Source organism: Epinephelus moara, chromosome 5, assembly GCF_006386435.1.
Source record: "Epinephelus moara isolate mb chromosome 5, YSFRI_EMoa_1.0, whole genome shotgun sequence".
NCBI classification, from domain to species: domain Eukaryota; kingdom Metazoa; phylum Chordata; class Actinopteri; order Perciformes; family Serranidae; genus Epinephelus; species Epinephelus moara.
Window position 1 is genome coordinate 20,305,411 of NC_065510.1, and position 25,543 is coordinate 20,330,953.

A 25,543-nucleotide genomic window follows, 5' to 3' on the forward strand; every position below is an offset into this window, starting at 1 on the left:
AGGTCGACAACACAAAATACACCTTTTAACGCACACTGAAAAACAGGGCTTTTTTTCTTTACAAGAATTCCCACTTTGTCCCGTCCTAAAAGACCAAAGCCGTCACTTCAATCGCACAATGAATGTCAGAGGTGGACGGCCAACAATGTGCGGTGCCAGAGGTCACGCATGGTGGCCTCCCACCCCTGGCTGGTTGCTGCGGATACAGGGTCAGACCAATTGATGTGTATCACAGTAGGCTAATTAGATCATTTGTGACGTAATTGACATTATGGATTGTTAGAAAGTGAAGCGCAGTGCCGCTCAATATGTGATCGGCTCACATGCAGAGAGGTTCAATTCAGCTGTGTGAACAGGTATGCTCAGTGACACACACACAATGCCTCTTCCATCCAGCCCACACACACACTGTGGTATTTCATTACACTCACACACACACACACACACACACACACACACACACACACAACACATCCTCAAAAACAAAAAGCCACCCAGAGTCTCAGTTTGCCAGAAAAACACGAGCTGTGGGATGCCAAGGCAGCTGCATTTAACAGTGGCCATTAAATGTTATTAATCCAACAGCGCAAACATCTTTACAAAGTCAGCAGAGAGCACAAACAAATGCTTACACATGTTGCTTTAACACTTTGCTTGCAACAAAAAGTAGCTAATGAGTTTGGACTCCANTGTGTGTGTGTGTGTGTGTGTGTGTGTGTGTGTGTGTGTGTGTGTGTGTGTGTGTGTGTTGGCTACAAGCCTACCACAGCCTGTACCACTAGCCTCCCTTCTCCAGAACCTCCCTAAAATCCTCCCTGGGCCTCTAGCAATCAAATCTCCACGGTGAGCTGGAGACAGAACAGAACAGAGCGACGAGATAGTCGGAGAGTAAAACATGGGAGCGAGAGAGACTTAGAGAAAGAAATGAAACAGAAAATAGTGGGGGAAAAGCCTCTCTCTCCTTCTCCTTTACCCCCTTGCCCTCACACGCACACACACACACACACACACACACACACACAAGCCACAGAGTTCAACATATGTATTAAGAGATGTAACATATTTATTCTTGCCTGCGTGCACACAAGTTCTCCTCACCTCACATGTGAAGAGCAGACATGAAATCACTGTTACCTGTTGGAAAACCATTTTCTTTGCACAACAACTTTGGTAATTTGCCAGCACATCGGGTACAGTACGAACACACACACACACACGCGCACACACACACACACACACACACTCAACAGCACATGTCGGATTAGCCGGGGAAAGGGATGGAGTCAACTGTGAGCCCTGAACAAAATTACCATAATTATCCATAACCATAAATAAGCCTGATGATGATGATGGTTTTAACAATAATAATAGCAATTCACCCTGAGTGCTTTTTCAAATAACAGTGACAGCATTAGCCACACCGCCAACAGAAAAATGAAAGGCTCTGTGCCTTGAGAGCTCTTCTTCGCTGCCACTGCTGATGGGGCAAATTGGCAGGCAGAGCGAGCAGACAGGGGTCCTTAAGACGGATGTAAAAATAGTAGACTGTCGATTTGCCCGTTGCGCTGGCGCGGCTCCAAGGAAAACAAAATAACAGGAGTTGAGGAATAACAGGAAAAGGGAGAAGCCGTGGTGAAAGTATGCCCAAGTTCCTGTCACTTAGCACAGGTCACACCTAATGTCACCTTCCTCTGGACACAGGACGGGAAAGAACAGCCTCTCACAACAATGTCTCCGCCATATGGTCGCGTCTTAAAATACTGCAGCGAAGTAGTCTGACTCTCTCTGTCTCTTTTCACTTAAGTCAATTACGTGTGATGATCCTCTCTGCCGGTGGCGATCTCTGGGTCACCAAAGCCAATGTGGGCCCCTCCCAGCTCTCAACACCCCCGTGACCCCTGGTACTGCCACTTCACACTCACACACTCACACACACACACGCATAGAGGACACAATTATACTTCAACCCTTTAATAACTGCCTGGACCTTGGTGACAGCTGCTGCATTCCTGCCGTGTCAGTGTGCATGTGTGTGTGTGTGTGTGTGTGTGTTTGTGTTGCTGCCCTGGCCCTGTGCTTATGTCCCCCCTCATTAGCCAGTGGCGGGGTGGTGACATCCTGAGCGACTGACCCTTCAAACACACACTTCCTCTTCACACCGGCGACTTCTCCCCACCGCAGGAAACTACCCAAAGAAAAATAACCAACAGCACCTCTTTTGACAGAAATGTAGAAAATGAAAGGAGGGAAAACAGAGTGAAAGAGTGGTGTTCAGATGCTTAAAAAGCCATCAGCTGAGAAATAGGGGAAGCAGTGATGAAAATTTTGATCAACTTAAATATATCTAATGAATCTGCACAAAAATTTGCAAAAAAAAAAGAAAAAAAAGAGGAGAACATTCACATATTTTCCATACAATTTCACCTGTATTTCTTCTATTTGTTAATTGTGTTGGGGTCTAATCACGTGTCACACACATGGCTGAGTTTACTTAACCCCACATTCAACTACCACACTGAACACTATATTCATTTAAACGCATCAAACTGACACAACAGCCTAAAACGCCACACATATCTCCTTAAAGTTCCATGTTAAGATTTCTGCTCAGATTACCACTACGTCACTGATTATTCTCTCGAAAATAACGCACATATTAACAGTAAATAAAGACCAACAAAAGGAAATAAATATTGTATTTCTTTCCTTTTACATACACATGCCCACACAGGACTTAAAGAAGTCCCTGGGAAAGACTCAGCTATACTAGATTTCACCACTCAGCCCTCTGATAAGAGCAGAGCAGATGGCTTTGCATTTCTATCGTTCCTCAACACTCACACGCACACAAAACACACAGCACACTGCCCTGCCAGTACGATAAAGAAAGCCTTCTGACTGCCATGATAGTGTCTCTCTACGTTCTGTATCCTCCCCATTATTCGGGCATTCACCACGGCGGTGAGGCGGCCGTCTCCTCAGGAAAAAACAGGAAACAGCTGACATGGAACCCGTGAGTGATGCTCACATGATGCTTATTGATCGCTGGTTGCCCCGGGTCTTGCACACAGAGTCAGGGTCGGTGCTTACCCATAACGCTAGTCCTGCAGGGCATTACTGCACAGCTACAGAGGTTACTGTCTGACCCGGGACACACATGATCATGGCCATGTGCGGGGCTTTTTTTTTTTTTTGGTGGTGGTATCATGCATGTACTAAAAAGATAAAGGAGAAAAAAAATGGATTTTATAGAAAGGCTGTTATAGTGAGAGATGGTGAGGCAAAGAGAGGAGAACGGAGATGTCTGCATAAGGAGTCGTATTGACGGATTTTCCTCAACAGTCTGACACAAAACCAAACCAAAAAAATGATGGATTTAAAATCATGGATATTGATTTTTGTCCACGTAAACATACTGTAGACGTCGACTTTAGGGGCAACTGAAAAATATTTTTAAAAGGCATATCAAGGAAACAAATTCTATATATGGGTCTTCAGATTTCAATAAAAAAGAATGCTTTGTGATGCAAGCAAAAAAACATATTTAAGAAAGCCAGTTGAGACAAGTTAAAAGTAAAAATGTTGCGGACGTCATATCTCCCTGGTTGGTGCCTGGGTAAATATAGTGGGGACCACAGCATGAATGGGACCTTGTACATCCTCCTACTCCGTCAAAGATGGGTTCTTAATAGTACACACACACACACACACACACACACACACACACACATACAGTAAATATACAAGTAGCTTCAGCCACCTTCCCACTCAATCTTACTCTCCCATTTCTGAGCTCTCTCTTGCAGAAATAATGCTGCCTTCAGGAAACACTCACATCATCAGTGTTGCATATGCACAAAGACAGAGAGAGGTGCCCGCTGACTGACGCCACAGTGGCCTTTCTCAGCACTGCTTATGTCATGGTGTGGACCCTCTAAAAAGGCCGGTAGCATTGCAATAATTGTATTAAACACTGCGAGAGCCAACTACAACTTTACAGTGATGGACAGGTGCTATCGGTGGGATATGAATCCTCACCAATCAGGCTGATTGAGAGGCACACAAAGTCACTTCCTCTCACTGAAGAAACATTCTCACACATGTCCGTGTGTCTTATTTCAAATGGTAACCATAACGCCCATAGTGGCACTTTGTTACACAGCTTCAATCTCAAGAGCTCTTTCTATAAAGACAGTAGCTGCAGAATAAAACAATGTGATTTAGCATGTGGAGGACCGCTGGTGGAGGTAGAGTTTTAGATAGTCGAGAAGAAGAGAAAGGAAAAAAGGGGGGAGGGGGGTGAGGTGTGGGGAATGAGAAGAGGAAGGAAAAGCGAGTGAGAGAGGAAGAAGAAGAAGAGGCAGTGAGAGACAGAGACGTAGTAGAAGAAGAAGAAGAAGAAGAAAAAGAAAAAGTAGTAATGGGGGAAGTGGTGCGTGTCTTTTCTGCAAATCTCCTCTTTCACCTCTGCTCTCCTCCAGCTCTCCAGCCAAGGCCAGCCAAGAGACACTTCACCTCGCACCCACACACACATGGAGCCAGAGCCAACACACAGAAACACACACACACGCACACACACACTCAGAGAGGGAGAGGACACACACCCACAAAACTGCATACACTCACTCTCTCTCTCCCTCTCTCTCTCTCACGCACACAAACACACACACACAACTGGCATATGAGTATTTAGCCACCCACTCAGAAAAATAAATGGCAAAAGCACAGACACAAACGCCTTAACGCACACATACATAAACTTCAGTGTCAGAGCACATACACACACATGCACACTTGACACCAGATACATGTACGTATAGGCATCCATATGCTCTGTGTGCAACGACCCATCAAAGACAGACATGGAAATAATAACAGTTGAGTGTAACGACACACACACACACACACACACACACACACACACACACACATTCACTGACTGTGGATAATTCTACACATATGCATCAAATCACTGCCTCCCAGTCCCACACAATGGCAAGAAGCAGTGCATATGCACCACACATGCAACATGCAACACGCCTGTACCCCACTGTGTAAAACAACGTGTGCACACACACACACACACACACGCACACTCACCACTGTAAGTGTATCAGTGTGTTAATAGGCAGATTAGCGCGTTCTGTGATCTGCACTGGAGAGGATAATATCAACCTCATTTCTTCAGTCAGACAAAACAAAGCAGAGCATGTTATTCCACTAATACGTCTGTCATCATGTCCTGAGCTAACAGCATTCAGAGGTTTAACACACACACACACACACACACACACACACACACACACATGACTCTATGGGCTGCACTGCATTAACCAAATATATGGAATCAGGGAAAATCAAATTGCGAATTGATCTAACAAAAAGTTTAAATATGGCACAAGACATAAAATCATGAAAACATATTAAAGAAAGATGGAAATGGAAGAACTGAAGCCAGAATTTAGGGTGGGATTTATATGATAAATGCCAACAATTTGATGCTTAAATAAACACAGACATTTTGAGCCAATCACCGCACAGTTTTTCTTTTAAATAAGGTGGGAAAAAATTAACATTACCGATAAAAAATATACAAATATTGATTTTATTACAATCCTGTGCAGCTTTTGGGTTTGATTTTAATAAAGTTTTTCAGGATCTTAAATTTGCAAATGCATGATGTGAGGAAAAGAAAAATTTAGAAGGTTACATGTGAAATTTAGGAAATGCAAAAAGTGAAATTTATAAGAAAATGTTTATTATTCTTTTTTATATTATTATTAAGATTATCTAAAATTCTGCATTTATTTCTCATGCATATTTGCAGATTATAAAGCCTTGTATTGGCATGTGGATAAAAGAGTCTCCGTGTGAGATGCAGCAGGCAGCACTGAGAGCAGACAGAAGCAAGCTGTAATGCCACTGTACCTCTTCCAGGTCTCGGCCCATAGTCGACCTGTCGCACTTCAAAGGAAGCCGCGTTACAGCACCCTTGCAAAAAGAAAAGGAAGATTCTATTTTAGAGATAGTTTTAGATTAAAGACATACACTGATTTCCTTTCTTCCTCTCTCTTTCTCTCCCTCTCCGGGCTCTGCTGAAAGCCTGGGTGGCAGCACCAGATCCTCAGGTGGAGGTTTGGGCACATTTTTTACGAGCTTTTCTAATCCTTTACTTGTTCCCACGTTCCTCCGTCTTGAAGCGGAGGGGGAAATAATAAATAAATAAAAAACGACGCGGCCTACGGCTGCTGTATTGTGCAGAAATTATCCCTGATGAACCAATTAGGCTCGTAGTATCGCTTAACTCCGGGGTTTTTAACTTGCAAGGGTCGATATTCATAGTCACGCATGTACAGCAGCGGGTCAATTAAGGCTCCAAATATTATCACTCCGTAATGCCTGGGAAATAATTCAACTCCTAATTAATGTTTGTATTTTTTTTTTTTTTTTGTGCTCCATAAAAACAATTATGAAAGTTCCCTCTCGCGGTGTGTAAAATGTGCACCGATTTCTGAACATTAAGAGGCTGAGAAAATAGGCAGTATTTATCGAATCCATTTCATTGATTTCATTTAAATTGCATGCTGTTCGTGTTGTTTCCTGTTGACACGCGTGGATTGTGAAGGCTGTGAATCTCCTGCTGTGTGGCTTATAGAAAAAAAAAGTTTCCTCAAAGATTAAACGCCTATTAAGGCCTCTTGTGAAAGGTGTGAATTATCTGCTCGCAGTCGTGCTTTAATCGCCACTGTTGTTAATTTCGTTAGTTTGGAGAAAAACGAAATAATGGAAAACGATTGCATGTAGATGAGTTATCAATATGTAATCTTAACACTCCAAACAATAAAATATAAGAAAAAAAATATTTAATTCCCATTTTTTTCATCTGTTTCTCAAATTTGTGACAGCATCACCTCCAGCCAAATATTCAGGGGGGAAGTGTTTCATTGCCTTAAAAACAAATCAGTTAATATGGAAATAAACTGATTGACTAATTCTGGAATAATTCACAATTAAACCCGAAATATAAAATACATGAAAATGTCTTGAATGCAGGAATCAATCAAAAAGGAAATCAATAAATTCTGAGGGGACATTCGTTTTCACATTGGCATCTATTTTGTTTGAGTAATTTTCTCCTCGCTGAGAGGTAAACAGGTGCTGCTTTTTATGGCTTGGTTGTGTCAGAAAACACCACGAATAGAAAAAAACAATCAGATCCCCTGATTCATAATTTGAACATTAAAATTGTTGCTTTCTTTTCTTTGATCGGTCACCAATGTTTACGCACCGAGGTGATCAGACACCTGCTGGAAACCATGAGCTTATTTATCTCGTTTCAAACGTTGCAGGAAAAATGTCTGAATTAATGTTACACTGCGTTTTTTCTCTCTTTCTAGAAGCCTTGCCTTGTGTGTGTGTTTTACAAGGAATGCCCAAAGTACTGCCAAATGTTTGGGGCTTGGTGATGTCCTGCTCCTCACCACAGCCGCGTCTGTCCTGAACGCACTGCGCAGAGCTGCTCCGCGTCTCCATCGATCAGATGGAAATATAATTTGGCCTAACAACAGTGAAAATACCGCATCCCTCGTGTCACCTAGTTGATCTTTAAGGGAGAGAGGGGAGATTTTGAAACACGAGCCCATAACGCATTTCTCTCCTCCAACACCCCAGGGTGCGCGAGCCTCGGCAAACACAAAGTCATTATCGGTTAGATTCCAAGAAGGCGAGTCTGTCAAGGAACAGGCTTCCTTCGGAGAATTTATGTCATGCCTACTAAACATGGGAAGATGTCTTCTAAGTGGTGCGAGGAAGGATAAATAACAGCGAGTCCCACAGCTGATTATATTGAAACAACGGTGCGCATTTGTAAAAAGGATTGGGGATGCAAACGTGGGGTCCCAGCAGATGCTGAGCGCAGGGGCCCATCCACCTGCTCCATACCGGGAGAGGAGGAGAGAAGAGGGGCGCTCTCCTCTCTGTACGGCTCTTCCAATAAACGTATCAATACTTTGCATGGTCTGTAGGAAAATTTAAGTGGGAAATATGATGCTGCATGATGCACATAAAAAGTACAGAGGTACATTTTTTTCTGTCAAAAATGTAATCTTTGGTGGAGATGAGGCTGCGTAAAATGCAGAAAGATGGGTTTATTTCACTAGGAAACAAAACAATATGCTTTGGCATTCCAAAAGTTTCATGTGGATGTTTTAGTCTCAACACATCAGTTTCACCTTCACGATTAGACCTCTGGGATTTAATAAAAAACTATAAATACCGTCAAGGTGACAGAGTAAGTTTCTCATCATTTACAACACAGAGCCGCGGCTGTTGCGCAAGAGCCGCTGTGCGTAACAGCATGTGCATGGTACGGAGAGCCTGCAGGTCCCGCTATGATTAAGTGCAACCTAACAACCATCCTCTATCTTTACTGTCTCCCCCTCACACTCACGTGCGCGCGAACGGACGCACACTCACACACACACGAATGCACACATACACACAAAAACTCCTCTTCCCTTTCCTTACCTAACATTTATCCCACGGAACCACAAAATCCCCCGTCCCTTAAAAATAACTCTAACTTGAAGAGGAATTAAAAAAAAGAAGAAGCTACTAAACTAAGAGAGAAATTCAGTGTAACATCCACGATAACAGGCGAGTAATGTCGGAAGGAAATGTGGACTTTCCTCAGCCGGTGCAGGCTATCCGTTATCATCATTACTTTTCCAGGCGAGCCTGTGTTCATTCACGGCTCCTCTGCTGCTCTGTAGCCGCGCGAGGGGCTTCCTGCCTCGGCCACATGAAGTCAATTAGCCGGTCCCAGAGGGGAGCCCCTTCCCAAGTCTTTATCGGCACTGAGGTTACCAAAACACTGCTATTGCTTGCTTTTAAACTCCACACCGCTCTTAGACCAATTAAGGAGACTTAAGCATGTATGTAACGAATCCGGACAAGGCATAATCCATCACATGGTGAAATAAACGAGTTATCTGATATTGTGCAAATTTTGCATTCAAATGTGTTTTTATAAATACACAAAATATGTTATTTTTTTTTAGTTAGCCTATATTTTAGAGCAGAAAATGACTCATGCACTGAATCAGTAAAATGAAAAGGAACACACACACAGAGGCTGCATGAATGAAAACACTTTCAGGCATGGTGTGTGTACAACAACATGAAGACGTTCACACAGCATCAAATTTGATATACTGGTGTGTGTGGAAAAAGTTGCAAAAATGCATGTCAGGATTCTGAATTTGAAACAAACAAAACATTGCCCACAACCTCCCCTCCTACCCCCTGGATTACACACACCTACTGACACACATACAAACACTCTTTCACACACACAGACTAAGAGGTAAGTATCACAACAGCAAACATCTGAACATGCAAAGAGACAAAATATTAAAGTTTGGTCCTTGAGTGAAAAATGTGGAGAGAGTGGAGGAGAGAAGAGGCAGAGATGGAGAGGATGAGGAGGTGTGAGGCTGAGCTGACGTACCTGCTGGGACATTCTGTAGAGGAGGTTGCTGTCAGTGCTCTGCTGCTGCCATGTCCCCATGAAGCCCGGCTGCTCAGCACTAGGCGGTCTGGTGCTGAACTGCATGGAGCTTTCGCCTGCTCCCTCAGCGCTGCTGCTAACGATGCTAATGCCACCCAGACCACTTCTGCTGCTGCTGCTGGTGTTGCTGCTGCTGCTGCTACTGTGGCTACTGGAGGGGATGCTCGTGCAAACGCCAGCTGTGCCGGTGGGTCCGTTAGCCTTAGCTGGAGGTGGCCTGGGCGGCTCTGGGTCTGTGCTGGGCTCTTGTGGGACTGTGTCGCACTCACTGCCTCTCACATCCAACTCTGCCTCCTTGGACTTAGACAGAGAGAGAGGGAGAGACAGAGAGGGAGGGCAGGAGGGATGTGGGAGTGTGAAGGAGGAGAGAAGAGAAAAAAAAGTCAGTGAAGGTGGGTTCTTTTGGGGTCGTGTTGCCTTCTCTCTTTTTTTTCTCCTCCGTCTCGCGCTGGTCCTGTTTCTCGAGGAGGATAACAGCAAGAGGGGAGTTGAGGGAGTAGATGTGTGTGTGAGGTTTCTTGGCAGCTCTGGTGGCGGAGGAGTGTGTGTGTGTGTGTGTGTGGAGTTAATTCTCAAGAAGAGAGAGAGAAAAGAGGGCTCGCGGTGAATTTCCTCGGGGGCCTCGTCTTGGACAGGGCAAGATGAGCGGAGCACTGGAGGTGAGAAGGGATGAGGAGAAGGATGGAGGTGAGGAGGAGGAGGGGGGGGGGGGCTGATGAGAAGGTGAGCAAGAATGGAGTTAAAGAAAAAAAAAAGAGGGGGGGTATGGGAATTAGCGAGGAGGGGTGCATGATGTTGCCCGTGGCCTCAGTTTTTGCTTTAATCCATCTGTCAGTCATTTTGTGCGTGGACACAAACACACACTTGCACACAAACACAATGAGACACATTTACCTGCATGCATGCACACACTCACACACACAGTGCTCTGATATTAGAAATTTCAGAAGAGGAGGAAAGAAAAAGTTGAGCAACCTGGAATCTGTCATGTGCAACACTGCATGCACATAAGGATGAAAACAAACAGTGTAATCCATATTTTCTCTAATATTATAAGTATATTCTTAAGAAATTAAAAATATCTGCTACACTGTTAACCAAAAATAGCCAACTTACAATTAAATTTAAAACATAAATCAACAGTTTCACACAAAATCTGCTCACAAAAGTAAAAAAAAAAACGTAAATACAAAAAAAAAAGTCCCATGAAAAGCATCTTTCACAGCAAACAGCTGAGCCAATAAAATGCACGAATGTCTCTTACCATCAATTCTGTGCCTGTCCCAGCAAAGTGAAGATGAGGTGTGGGAGTGAGCCACCAGCTATCCAGCTCTCCCTGCCTCCCGCTCCTCTCTCTCTCTCTCTCTCTCTAGCTTTCCCTTTCTCTCTCCCTCTCTGAGATTGTGTCCCTCTCTCGACGTCCGCCCCGAGCCGCCTGTCCTCTCTCTTTTCCTCTCTCCCTGCTTCTCTCTCTCTCTCCCTCTCTCTCTCTCTGACTCCTCTGTACTCCGCTGCAGCCGCTGAGGAACTGAACTGAGCGCCTGAGCCTGTGTGTGTGTGTGTATGTGTGTGTGCGAGAGAGTGAGAGCATGTGAGAGCAAGCGAGCGTGTATGAGTGTATGTGTGTGTGTCGGGCCGGTGCAGGCTCAACTGAGTCAACTGTGCCGCTCCACTCTGAGATGCTCAATGACATCGCGCTGCACGCTTCCTCACACACCCATACACACACACACACACACACACACACACACACACACACCCCTCCTCTTACTAAGGGGGAGGAAGGTGGGGGCAAGCGCCATCGCAGAGCAGGAGAAGGTGGGGGGAGCGTTTGTCCCCCTGCCTTATTACCATTTGCGCTGCGAGTGGCCGGCACGTCTCGGAGCAACTTAGTTCCCCTTAGGGACCATCCCACCACGCGCACACACACACACACACACACACACACACACACACACACACACACACACACACGGTGCTTAGCAAAAGAGCTGCTTACCTTGAACAAAAAACATCTTGAAGAAAAGCATCATGATTGTTACCAAGTGTTTCTTTGTTTGAAAAATTAAAAAATGCAGTATTGTATTGAACAGAAAGCTTCTTAAATCTCAGCTGAAAATGACTCTATTTGTAAGGCAGCAATTAAACAAGCAAAAATAAACAAAAAAATATCAATAGACTTGTTATATCTGTAAAAAATCTACTGCCTTTGTTTGATTTTCTCCCACTCTAATGAAAGACTAATGGAACGCAGGCAATCTGCCACCAGCATGCATACGAACACACACACGTACACACACACATAGAGAGGAAACCCCCCCGCGGAGGCTCTCAGATTTTAATTAAGAAAAAAATGAGGAAGAGGTTCCATTTTAGCCAAATTGGTCCCCACAGCAGCAAAGGTAAGGGAATAAAATGAGGGATGGAGGAGTAAAGGGAGGCAGACACAGAGAAAAAGACACACAGGAGGATAAAACCAAAAAAAAAGAGGGGAAGGAGATCTATTCTTCCTTTGACACAGCATAGGACACGTCTCAAACAATGAAGACATCCCCCCCACCACCACTTCCTCCTCCTCCTTTACTTCTCTTCCCTTTAAATCTCCCATCTCCTCTCCTCCACCCAAGTCTTTTCACCCCACCGTCATTAGAGAAATGACAGACCAGGTGCCTCAGTCCGCAGCAAGAGGGAGATGTCACTGTGATCTTTCCACCACCCAGGAGGAACAAAAGAGAGAGGGGGACAGAGAGAGAACTTTCTCTCCCCGGCTACATTAAATGGCTTCTGATATATAAAGTCACTCCAAATTTGGTGGTAAATTGCTGCAGACAGGTGCTTGGTCGTCTGTTAAAAGCATTTTGTACGGTGCACTAATGGCAGTATACTGTTAACCTTTGCTGAGATTATCACACCGGTCGTTACTGTTATGTACAAGGGATTTCTGCTGGCGGAGAGAAAAGTATACAGTGTGTGTCTCACTGTACCACTTTGAAAAAATGTGTCTTTTGTCTCAAGCTCAATTTACATCTTCACTCCTTTCTCCCTGCCTACATCTCACTCCTTAGCTTTTGTCTTCTGTGATATTTTTTCTCCACTTCTAGGTCTTTCTTTTACTGCACCCCCCTTCCCTTTCTATTCTTTTCTTCATTTATCTTTTTGCATAGTGGCCTGCGCCTTGTCAGGAGCCACAACCAGCCTTGTCGTAAAAGACGTAACGTGTCACCTCCTGTCCATGCACAGCACGCTCTGCTCTTAACAACTTATTGAAAAGGTAATGCACAAGGCTTGGGCTAATTATATTAAGTGACAATTTAGCGGCCGATGTTCCCTTTTGCTTCCCGGCTCACGCTTCTCCTCCTCTCTCCCTCTCTGGCTTGTCTGTGGGGTTTTTTTTCTCCGAGTGGCACTCAGTGTTTCAAGTCAAGCTGGTGGTTCAGCTTCTGACCTGGCTGGTTAATGGCTGTTATTTGTGTGAGGGAGGAGTGGACTCTGCCAATATTGCTCACTCTCCCTCTTTTTTCTCTCCCCCCTCTGCTTCCCCCCCCTCCCGTGCCTCTGCTGATGGTAATGGCCGTGATGACAGAGGAAACGAGAAAAAGACACAGAAGTAAAAATACAGAGATGGGGGAAATTTGAGAGGGAAACAGGGAGGAAGAAGGAAATACAAAGATGAAAAATGCTGGGAAGCGGGAAGAGGGTGGAAAAAAAAGGATGCAGGAGATTCGCAGGCTCCTTTATTAAAACTATTATTGTGCAGGACTTGAGAATTCCCCCCGGAGCAGGGGTCCGTGTCGAAGCCCATATAATTAACTAGAGGCTCAGCTACGGATCAATTACCAGACAAGCAAGTGATAGCCGAATCAATGGAAGATCATCAGGCTCGTTATCAGTGTTGCAACTCATTAGAGGAAAAGTGAGGTAGAGAAAGAGGGAAAGAAAAAGGGGGTGGGTGGGGGAGTGAGGGTGGGTGGGTGGATGGGTGAGGCGGGGAGGAGAGGGCAGGGTTGGTGGCAGTGTGTTGGCCCCAGAGGCTGATGGGTGTGGGTTGGATACCGGTGTGGGATGTGTTGTAGTCCTCCTGAGCTGCCACTGACCAGTGACAGGGGGAGCCCTGTATGACAGAGTGCAGCCCGCTCTGTAGCAACAGTCACTGAGGCTTGTATGGATCAATACGAGTGTGTGCATGAGGTTAAAGCTCTGCCATAGCATCCTTATTCCCCAGCGACTCACACACACTCAGTCTGAGGTACAATCTACAATCTGGGCAGTCAGAAGGGGATTGTCAAGACTGAGGAGTTACAGAGCAAAGCCTACATTTCCAGAGTCACAATTGTATAAGTTACCTCCCATCCCTGAAATGCTAATGGAGGATGCCTTTGTAGAGAACAGACATTTCATAGGCCCTTTCAGTTATATTTGAGATTTGATTCTTTCATAAACATACAACACATTTGTTCAAATATTCACAAGACAAAAAAAGAGGAAAAGATCAACAATTATTTTTAGTAACAATAAAGAAGTGTCAAGATGTCCGCAGCATGATCCAGCTCTCAGGTGTCCAGTCTTTGATGCTTGATACGTCCCAGACTTTGATATCTTTGTGATAATGCCGACAGTATGTTGAAAAAATAATTCTGCAATGACTGAATACTTGAGAGTTGGATTATTACACCTTGTTTGTGTTTTTTAAAAACTAAGTTTAATATTTTTTATGTTTGTTATTTTAAAAGATCTCTTAAGAGCTTCTAAAACGACCACCAATCTGCCAATCTAGCCTTTATGTGAGTAGAACGTTTTCATCTAGCAATAGGTTTAGTAATTATGCAAAAGTTATTACTTTTCATCCTACATTCCCTGTTTTAATTCTTTTCTTGGCAATGCATCGTCTTGAGTTGCTATAAAATCTGATAACGGAGGATTTAGGCCACTATACATAATACTGTCATTTTTCAATTAATTAATTATCATACTTGTCCAATTAATTTTTTCTTCTCTTTGGCTTTTGCTGTACATATTTCAGATTTTTATGTATATTTAAACTGTTTTTAGACAAGACAGCAAGCTTGGTTTAGAATTCGATGTAACAGGCTTCAAGGTAAATACACAAACAAATAAAAGAATAATAGTCTTAAAATGTAAAGTAAAATAATAATAAACTAAAGCCTGTATAGTACACAAGGTATAAGAGAGTAAAAGAAGTACAAAGACATAAAAGTGAGACTAAAAACATTCTCAAACTCTCGTTGCACTTTTTTTTAACCTCAGGAGGCACCCTCCATCAGTGAGCCATCAAGCCTCTCAGCACTGCCTGTTTGTTTCCCAAACATTGACATCTAATGGGTCAAATAGCCCAGAAATTGGGGGTGACAGCACTGAGTTGTTGACCGGTCTCAAGAGAACCAATTCCCCTTTCGAAGCTTTTAAGTCTCGAGAGGCAAAGTACCTTGCTTTTCATTTTCTATGTAAAGTGAGAAAACCCGTTAAAGCAAACAACAGCGAGCACGAAACAGATGCAGACGTCATCAAGAAGTCATAATTAAGATGCCTGTCTTCTGTGTTATTTGGCTGTGTTTTGTTTTCTTCTTTTTACAAGGGGATAATTTTTCATGGAATGAAATCACAGCTGAGCAAAACCGAACTGAAATTGGCCTTTTACACACTAAAACAAGGGCAAATGGAAGGACAGAGGCAGAGGGCAGAGAGAGAGAGGAAAGAGGAACAACATAATTTGTGCAGTGATGGTGATTATGTGCCGCAGAAACAAATGATTAAGGGCAGCAGAAAGAGGTCGATGAGTGTCTCTTTGCTGAGGAGGATGCTTCACGAACGCAGCAAGAGAACACTGGTTCACTTCGGGTTGCTACGTGAAAGTAGAGTTCATCCGGTCAGCTGTTCTGTAATCCAAACTTTTTTTCCCGGAGTTTTTTGTCCATTCGAGGTCAAATTATTTTATAATAAGCCGACTAAAACAATACTAATCATGGTTTAACACTGGTGGGAAGTGGACACTGAGTGCAGCCTTTGTACAGTATACTAGACATATAAGCACATTGCTGAGGGCTTGTACTGTGGGTGACCTGATTTACGGTCATGCAAGGATGCTCACACACATTCAAACAGGCAGTGTGTGTGCATGTGACAAGGAATGGCGTGTCGATCAGATGGCACTGAGATAGAACTGTCACTGTTCTGCTATCACTAAAGGGCCACAAGACATCATATGACACAGACAGGAACAGCCCTCCGTTTGTGATAACGGGAGGGAGAGAGACAGGGAGGAAGACGTAGAGAGACACAGTCGAGGGCACCGAAAGGTCTGAGAGAAATGATAGAGAGCCACATGATTGTCTGTGTCACTGATCACTGCAATCTGGCTTTCACTAATAAGTGCACCTTTGTTAAAAAAAAATACGAGCAGAGCATCCTCTTTGAGTCTTACGAGTCATTTACGATTTGAACTGTATTTGTGGTGACGTGGGATAGCAAAAGGTTAATGGCTGAGAGCACAATCTGCTAATGCCTATTTGGCAATTCATGACCTAATGACACATGTTATGTATAAAGTGCTCCACGTGCTAGTTTTGTTTTTCCAGGAAGGGAAGACTCCACTTGTGAGGTCAGGAGACAAAACTACAATTTTATCAGCGCCAACAACACACACACTGGTACACATGTGGCGCCAAACAAACACACACATATCCAGTACACATATGCACCTCTGACCCTGCAGGCACCGAGCTGACCAGACTGTTGTTCTTCTCAGCAAATTACAGCAAATCCTACAGCAACCTGTCGACCTGCCTTACTTTACCTTTGCTGCACTCCACTTTCACCCCACTACACACATACACACACACACACACACACACCAATTTTAGTGGATTATTACAATAACACAACGGGCTGTCACCCTAAAATGAACTGTACTGTATCATATATTAAGTGCATCATTTCACCACTAGGGCTGCAACTGATGATTTTTTAACTTATTGCATCAATGGTTTGGTTTATGAAATGGTGAAAGACCTATCATAAGAACCCCCGAGCCCAAGGTGTTGTCCAACTAACAGTTCAAAACCCAATGACATTCAATTTAATTTCATTATACAAGAAGAAGACAAGTCCATATTCATATTTTAGAAGCTGGAAACAATGAATATTTGGCATTTTTTACTTGGAAAAATTACAATTAATTCTAAGTTTAAAGCCTGCCAAAAAAAAAACATAAAAAAATTGCAGCCTCTTGTGAGTCCCCATGAAAAGAAATCAGTCCTTAGATTAATTTACCGGCAGCGTTTACACTATGAATCAAACAAAGATGTAACCAAAGACATTTTGGAGTGCATTTGCTTTTTGCATATCGCCCTCCATCCAACATGGACTCCCAATGTATCCTTATACCACGGCTCATATGATACCTTACGAAAATGTACCTACAAATGCTCATATGATATCAAACAAATTAGCACCCCACAAGTGACGTGGTTATGGTACATACCTAAGATAAAGTTACGCACTTAATGCAAAGTTACGTAGGTAAGCTTTACTCGAAGTTCACTTGGTTTCACACACAGGTCTTGCATTCATTTGGCCCATTCATCACCTCAACCTGCCTCCTTATGCAAACTTTCCTTCCTTACTCCCTTTAGTGCATTGGTCATGTCGCAGCCTGCCCATTGACATGGGTTATACACGAATTACTGGCTCATGATTGTGAGTGTTCTATATAAATTGTGGTGCATTTCTTTTCACATACGAGAACAGCCTGGGACTCCACAAACTGACCCTGACTCATGAGAACTTTGAGAACCTCTCCGCCATGGCACACTACCCTGATTTCCCTGCCAGATTTTGCAGCTAGAGTTTGACTAAATTTAACTTCAACCCCAAATACGCTGACCTCCACAATGGGGTTCTGGCATCAATGGAAAGCAGACAATTTCACAGTGTGTGGAGGAACGCTGAAAAAGTTAGTTTGTGCATCTTTTAATTGGTCGACTTGACTCCCCAGATCCCACCAGGACTTGAGGAGAAGATCTCAAGCATGGCAGAGATGAATACTGGGATTGTTTACACTCTGCTGTAGTCTGTAGCATCCTGGTTAGCTGCTTTCTAGGATTATGCGCTCTTCATTCTATGCACTATGTCGCACAATCTTACTGTGTGAAACCACAGTAAAGATGCTTCAGGGAAAGGGATACAATAAGCTTAGAGATGAAGGGGTTACTGTGTGGGAATAAGAAGAAGAAGGAGAAGAAGAGGTTGAAGAAGAAGAGGTTGGGTTCCATGTCTTACCTATTGACATGGCTGGTTTCAGGGCATTTCACAGACGTGTATATCGAGGCACCCCGAGCCCAACCCTCTGCTTTTTCTTCGTCTTATTTCCTCCTCTAACTCCACAGTCATCCACACTCACACTTGGATAATTCTCTTCTAATCATCTCTAGCTCCTTCTCCTCCTCCACCCTCATTTACTTCCCTCATGTCTTCCTCCCCTTCTACTCTCTCTCTTCTCACCTCATCAGACAGGCCTCCACCTCACCCCTCCACTGCCTCCATCCCCTCGCTCCTGTCCTCTCTCACTGACCCGTGCTCCCCCCCAGTCACAGGGCGTTGTGTCTCTACCTGCCAGGCTCCCTGACAGCCCCACGTCCCCCCTCACCCCCTGAGAGGAGACCGCCTGCCCATCCGGAACGCTGCTGTGGCAACCCTGCCAGCGCCCCCATTGTACAGCCCCCCCGCACCACCACCACCACCAACCCAATCTCCACCGAACCCAGCTCTGAGAGTTTGACAAAGTCCTTCTCCTCTCTTTGCTAACTTCCCATCTCTCCGTCTCTCATTATTCTGTTTTTACTCCTCTTCTCTCACGGCCCTCAGATTCTTTTCCCTTCTGACCTCACTAATACGTCTTTACCTCTTTTAGCTTTCTGCTCCCTTTGACACTCACTGAAACACTTTCTCCTCTCGCCGAGGCCCAGATAAAACAGAGCGTAATGTCAGTGGTTGTTAGGGTGACCTTCATAACTGTTTGCTGGTGGATTGCTGTTTGTTGTGGCGGGACAAAATACTGACAGGAAATACAGCGCCAGAAAGGATATGATTAAATTACAGCAGTGGCCCAAAAAGCAGACCAAATTTCTTCTGGAAATTACATTTGAAAACATAGGGGTCGTAATATATTTTAGGACTTGACAATTACGTATTCCCAACATGAGTAGCAAGAATGCCATTTTCACTGGCTCCCAAAGAGAGTGTTGCATTGTGGGTTGTCTGTAGCCTTAAATGTTTCAAGGCCAACAAGTTTCCTCAAGTCCATAATGTGCCTTTTAGATGTAGTCATCCCTAAAAGTGTTTATGTAGCCTAGTTTTACTGTACCTATGGGAGCTTCTGATGGCCAAACCTCTCACCTACAAATTACATATTACGGAACTGGTTTTACTCGTTACATTTTGGTGGCTAACGTAATCGCTGCCTGTTTTATGAAGCATTTAGTGAATGAAGCACTGCATTCATGTGCTGCACCTAAGGGGTTATTTCCAGGTCTGAAAAGTGAAGCCAATGCGAAGTGCCTAAAACCTGTATTCTTTCTAATGGCCAGCAGGGGGCTGCTCTACTGGTTGCAAAAACAAGTCCGATTTAATAGAAGTCAATAAATTACCCCACTTCTCACTTGATTTATTACCACAGTGGACTCATTTTCTTTATGAGTTTGTGGTCTCAATTGCTAGTTTCAAGCCTTTGTCAATCAAGCATGACGTTCATTTTGTAAATTATGGTCCTATTTATAGTAAAATAGACCATAAAGTAGGGTATGTCATAGTCTCAAACTTTTTACACTATGTACAGCCTCAGAAAACATTGAGCTCTACAAGTATCACAGCTATGACTGATGTTAAAATACAGTAGTGTAAACCTATACTATTTAATATTTTATAGGAAATATTCTCTTCTAAATTAGCACTTCTCTTACTACTAGTCCTAATAGTATTTAGAGCCATGATTGTGTTTTTAAACCATTCATTTTACCTCTGCTTAGCATCTTGCCGTCACAGTGTAGCTCTTAAATAATCATGGACGTAAGTGCGAGCTCCAATCATGAATGTGGCTACACAGCAGGCTGACATCAAAACCAAAATACTGCAGGAAACACAAAACTTGTTTTAAATTACAAGTCATGGATCTCATATTTTTAGTATTTTCATTCAAAAATTTGTAGTATTTTGATAGCATTATATATATATATATATATATATATATATATATATATATATATATTTAAAATAATTTCTTTAATTTAGTAGTAAGCTAACTATCAAAGGGCTGCAGGTTAGAATCGAACCCAGGCCGCCAAAGATGACTCAGCCTATAGGGGGCGCAGACTCTTTGGTATACTGGAGGTCGCCCCTTTTTGAAAATCTTTTTGGCGATTCCTCCACGCACCACAAGAGGGAGCTCATGTTCCAGCAGTGGTACACCGATCATATTTTGAGAACTGGTCCTTTAGGGCGTGGCTACCTTGTAATTTACAAGTCACTATCAGGGTGGTGTCTGGGTTCTCAACCAGATTAACCTCTCGCTCCTCTATAGCTCTACCCTCTCGTCAAAATATGGTCACACCTAGCTCCAAAAAGACGTTCAAAATTTAGGCAGCTAGAATGTCAAAATTGACGCTTCAAAATGGGTGACCTCACAGTGGCTATATCCACTTCCTTTATACAGTCAATGGCTGCACCAGGAAGTGGTCAGTGTCATGGGCAGGTGTACAGAGAATGGGACTTTGACTCTAGAGGAAGTCTGAATTTGCGTCCCGGCTGTAGTTTGGTTTAGACAACAAAAACACTGGTTAAGGTTAGGAAAAATGTGGTTTCGGTTAAATGTTAAGCAGCTTGCATACTTTTTCTGTTTTGAACCAAGACATGATCTTTCCCTAACCCCACTCAAATGCTGGCGCTGCCTAAACATAACTATAAAAAAGCTATTACTTTGATGGTCACTACAAGCAGACATTGTATTAACCAGATATTTTGATGGAAAACTAATGAAATACATTGTCAATGGACATTTTACTGACAAACTCAGTATGAGAATTTTTGTCAGTAACAATATTTCCTCGTTAGGGTTGATAGAAGATGTTAACCGTCTGGCATTATGTTTCCTCAAAAAACACATTTGCTGTTATGGTAATTCCTACAAGACAGTGTTGTGTTGGCGTCTGTAACTTGTTGTGTTGCCATGTAGGAAATAAATTCCTGGTGATGTCGAGTAAAAACTAGCAATTGAACCAGAAGCGAATTATCTGTCAAGCAGCCAAGAATTATGATGTCAAAGACTTTAATGACGAGCCCAAAAAGACAGTCAGGAAAAAATGCAAACAGATAAAAAAAAAAATTCTGACCACTTCCAAGAGTGTGAGTATGGGATTGATAAACAAGCAACAGGAAGGTGGGGTTTACGTTTTGTTTTATTGGAAATATTTCACGCTTCACTTTTACGAGAGAAAAGGCTTCAAGGATGCGGACTCTCTTCTCTTAATAGTATCTTGGGGAAACATTCCCAACAGGACAACTCTTTTTCCAAAACCAGATGTTAGAGAAGAGGGAGTCGTCTCATGGTCAGGGTCATCTTGTATTTGGTCCAATAGGGCACGTGAAATTGCTAATTTATGTCGAATTGAGACAAAAATCACATCAAACAGGGATTAATCAGTCTACTGCGTATGTCTGGGTATGACTGTGTGTCCAAATGTTCTGAAAGAGGTCATCAGTAACCAGCTGTGCATCTGCTAAGTGGTGAGGTAGTGAAGTAATGGGAATCACACGTTAGCCTTTGTGAGTAACAGGGAAGTCCACGACTGCTTTTGATATAAAAAAAAATAAAAAAATGAATGACCTCACAAAAGTTGAGAGGCGGTCCAGAAGAGCTGTGTACCATCTGAATCCACCCTGAAAACAAATGCTGAGCTGGGAGGGAGGTGGGAACAAAAAAACATGTGGGTTACATTAGCCAGGGGAGTCTTTTATTTATGGCACACACATGACAAGGAGCATAACCGCTAACAACACGACAAACACACAAACACTTGTGACTCTCCCTGGCCAAACAAAACTCCCAAATAAATGTCACACAAATCATCCTGTGGTAGTAAAACCACTTTGCAAACAAGCAACTAAGTTTTGGTTTGGGACTTCACTTGCAAGGAACTTTGATCAGAGAAAAAAAAGTTTCAATTCTCACTCGCAGCACATCCATCTCCTCTGTCTTACTTCATCTGTTTTTCAACTGTGTGTATGAAGTGGAGAGAAGTAGGAAGTGCAGCTTCAATAGTGATATATTTTTTATTTTCTAAAGTTCTGCATGCACCTAACAATCGACACATAAAAAAGTAATTTTAGCTTCCAGTGAACCCATGGAGAGGTTGTAATGCCCATCGCAGCACCTTCTCCTCCTCCAAACTCTCCAACAGACCAGGCAAAAATCAGCTTAGTGAATGCAGAAAGCAGAAAAAAAATATATGAAAAAACGATTATTATTCCACCATCAGGTTTCAATTACAAGGGAAAGGGGGGGTTAAGTGAACATCAAGTCATATTAAAGTATATAGGAGGCCACTGGCATTGGGAGACTTTGTTGAAAGCTCTCGTGTATTAACACACATTCTTACACGTGGCCAAGTTACATTATTTGATTATTATAACCGTAGCCACAGGTTTGGCGTGCAGGCTTTGAGTTCCCGCTCTCGCCTTAGAACCACTTCCACGGAGAACAAGAACCTATTAGTCTGCAAACAGTGATGAGAGAGAAAGAAGAAATGTCTACATCTGGCATGCACAGAGGCCAGAAACCCAGCTGTGTGTGTGTGTGTTTGTGTGGAAGGCACAGGCGTCTATTCCATCTTGCGTGTCTGCGTCACATTTCTTTAATACGCGAGACAGATTTAATGACAGAACGGACGTGAGGCTCTGTGTAATGAACCTGTATTGTAAAATTTTTAGATTCCAAAAAAGTGGCTGCTGTTCATTATCTTCCTATCATTCATAAATCACCTCGTGCTCCTTTAATTCTTGTCTCTTTCCGAGTGTATATGTTCATTCTGCTGTCTGCCTCTCTTTCGCTCGCAGTCAATCTTTCTCACTTTGTCCTCACACACCACCACACCGGATTCTGTCACCTGTCTCTGCTCGTTCTATCACTCCCTGAGAGCCGGAGAGATGGCCGCCGCATTCCCAGAGGCAAGACATAAAGGGCCGTGAATGGATGGATGGATGGCGAGGGGGACGAAACCAACGACTAAATTATTAAGTGACACTCTGCTTCGCTTTGAGACACACAGACACACTGGAAAGGCGAGCGGGTAAACGCATTAGAACAGTTAGCCCCCTGAATGCACCCGACAACTCGACTACACGCTAATTCACGTCAAAGTCATCAAACCAGGCCTGGGGCTCTTAAAATTTTTACGCTACCGCTTGAAGGGACGTCGTGGAGCCTGGGAGGCTTTCTGAGAGTGAGTGGCCCTGTCATCGCAGCCATCGCTGCCAATAAATAAGTAAATATGGGAGTGGAGTGGCTAAGCAGCGTTGCCACAGAGTTGACAGCACCTATCCACTGTGAGTTTGTGCCCCTGTGAGAACATCAGCGAGGAGGTATTCGCACCTGTGCGTGTGTGTCCTTTCCCAGCCTCTGACAAGCTCCAGGGGGGCTTTGCTCTTGCCACCATCTCCCCAGCTAGAATGTGCCAAAGTGGGGCTTCATTCACTTAAGTTCCACCTGGCCTTGATTTCCTGTAGACAAGGCTGGAGCACACTGGGACAGCTCTGGTCTAATTTGGTACATAAGGAGACAGGATGATGGGCCATTTGGCCACCATGGACCCCGGCTCTATGTTTAGGTCTAACAGAGAGAGGAGCACACTTGGTTCTTAGTTTGTGGGGTTGCAGCACGGTAACTTAACTAATGTTCTCTATTCGTTCTACCAAGTTCACTTTAAAGGTGGAAAAAAAGACATGGGATTCAGCATAAATTCATTGCAAAAGACCAAAAAAACAGATCTTTAAAGTCCAGATAAAACGGCATTTCAAGAATATCCAGCTTGGGGCGTCGGTAGCGTAGTGGATAGTGCTGGCGCCCCATGTACAGAGGCAATGCCTCGCTGCAGCGGTCGCAGGTCTTGTGTTTAATCTGAAGCCGTCACAGATACCACCTTTCTCAAAGTAAATAAATTCTAACCACAGTATTTTGAGGAAACAAGGGCACACCGATGTAGCATGCTACTGCTAGCTAACTAACGTTATCTTAGCTCTGTGAGGCTAAAGGTTGCAGATTGATTGATGGGTGGATGTCATGATATTATTGGATGATATTGGTTGGTACTAGATTACATAATCACACGTCATATTTTGTCTTACAGGAAGAAAACATGATTCTTTGTCCCAAGCCCCTTCCACCAGACAAGTCCTCATACAATAACCAACACAAGTACTAGTACTTAAATTTAATCATCCCGATTGTGATTGTGATCACCATGCCGTTGTAGTGGTAGTTCTATGAGAGTTACCATCCTGTTTTTTGCAAACTTGCAGGCCTGTAAAGCCCTTTGAGATGTTGTACTGTAAGTCGAGGCTATAGCTAGCTACATAAACATAACTTTAATTAGCCGTAACCGTGAGCCTTTGGCTATGTTTCGCAGAAGGCTAAACCATTAGCCCGTTAGCTATTAACTATATTGGTTGGCGGCTATAGTGGCTTGAATTTGGACAGTGCAAACCTCCCAGTACTGGGTGTCACATCAGGCAGGTTTGCCAGCAGCAGCGGCAGGTTTAACTTGTGGAACAGTTGGCACAGAGCGTTTGCTGATCCAATGGGGAGTCAGGGTTGTCCGGGGTTTGCACTGGTTGGGTTTGGGTTGCTGTGGCTGCTGACAAGGGATCCACCTCTGGAGCTGCTGCCCTATCTCCTTCCGGCAAGGTGTTCTGTGGTGGTGGCCTCATATACATTACGCTGAAAGGTTATTATGGAATTTTTGCCCAGTAACACCAAAAAACTGCCTACCCCAGCTTTAAGGGTCAGTTCACCCAGAAAACATACAACCAACTGGTACAGTATCTAGTCATGCAGGCAGTTTTGGTTTTATTTCTTCAGCTTTTGAGATTTGCGCACCTGCATTTTCTGCTTCCAACTCAGTATAATAGAGTTAAATAAGAGTTTTGTTTGATACCATAGAGGGCTGCAAAAGTTTTCATTGCAACTACTTGTATAGAACAAAGTAGCTCTAAACAAAAAGTCTCTATTGTATTAGAGAAGTAATACCCTGGATAAATAAAAGAAAACTCTCTACCACGCAATACTACATTAAGAAATGTTTTAGGTGTTTTTATTTTGTAATTTGAGTGAGCCTATCCTTTAAGGAATGACATATCTCGAGCGGTTATCTTTCAGATGTTTTTAAGAAATTCAGTTTTAAAACAACAAAATAAGGCTGACCCCTGCATAAGTCCACAAAAATTAAGTTGATGCCAGAAAAGTCTTGAAACAAATATGTTTTGTCATCTGCCTTTAAGAAGCATTCAATCCTCACTTGGCCATTTACGTCACTGCTAAAAGTGGCTGTCACAGTTTAACGTCCTTAAAGGTGACCACCATGAGACAGTGCAGGCAATTTAATGTAGTTGACCTAACAGCCAAATACAATGGCACAGTGATACTTAAGCAACTGTAAAGAGTGTTTGTGGGCCCATAAAAGTGCTCACAGTTTGGATGTATCTGTTTCAGTGTGTGTGTGTGTGTGTGTGTGTGTGTGTGTGTGTGTGTATGTGTGCGCATGTATGTGTCTATCTGTGGGTACGCTCATTGTAAAGCCTGCTAATTGCAGTTGAGACTCCTTTAATTAACACAAAGAGAGGTCTCTGGGGTACATATGGGCACTGTGAGTGTGTCACGAGTTTATATCTAGCCAACCTGTGGGACACAACAGC

At 43.4% G+C, this 25,543-nt stretch overlaps 1 protein-coding gene across 3 annotated transcripts in view; it reads right to left on the minus strand.

Annotated features, from left to right (window-relative positions):
- bnc2 (basonuclin 2) overlaps nucleotides 1-25,543 on the minus strand; it is a 189,788-nt gene that overhangs the window by 89,757 nt on the left and 74,488 nt on the right. For 2 of the 3 annotated variants that reach the window (XM_050043853.1, XM_050043856.1), the window contains exons 1-2: nucleotides 10,833-11,190; nucleotides 9,509-9,868 (exon numbers count right to left, since the gene is read on the minus strand). In XM_050043853.1, the coding sequence (XP_049899810.1) occupies nucleotides 9,509-9,868; nucleotides 10,833-10,835 (363 nt within the window). In that variant the 5' untranslated portion in view covers nucleotides 10,836-11,190. Of the gene's footprint in view, nucleotides 1-9,508; nucleotides 9,869-10,832; nucleotides 11,191-25,543 lie in introns of those variants that run through there. The other variant, XM_050043854.1, reaches the window with a different exon arrangement.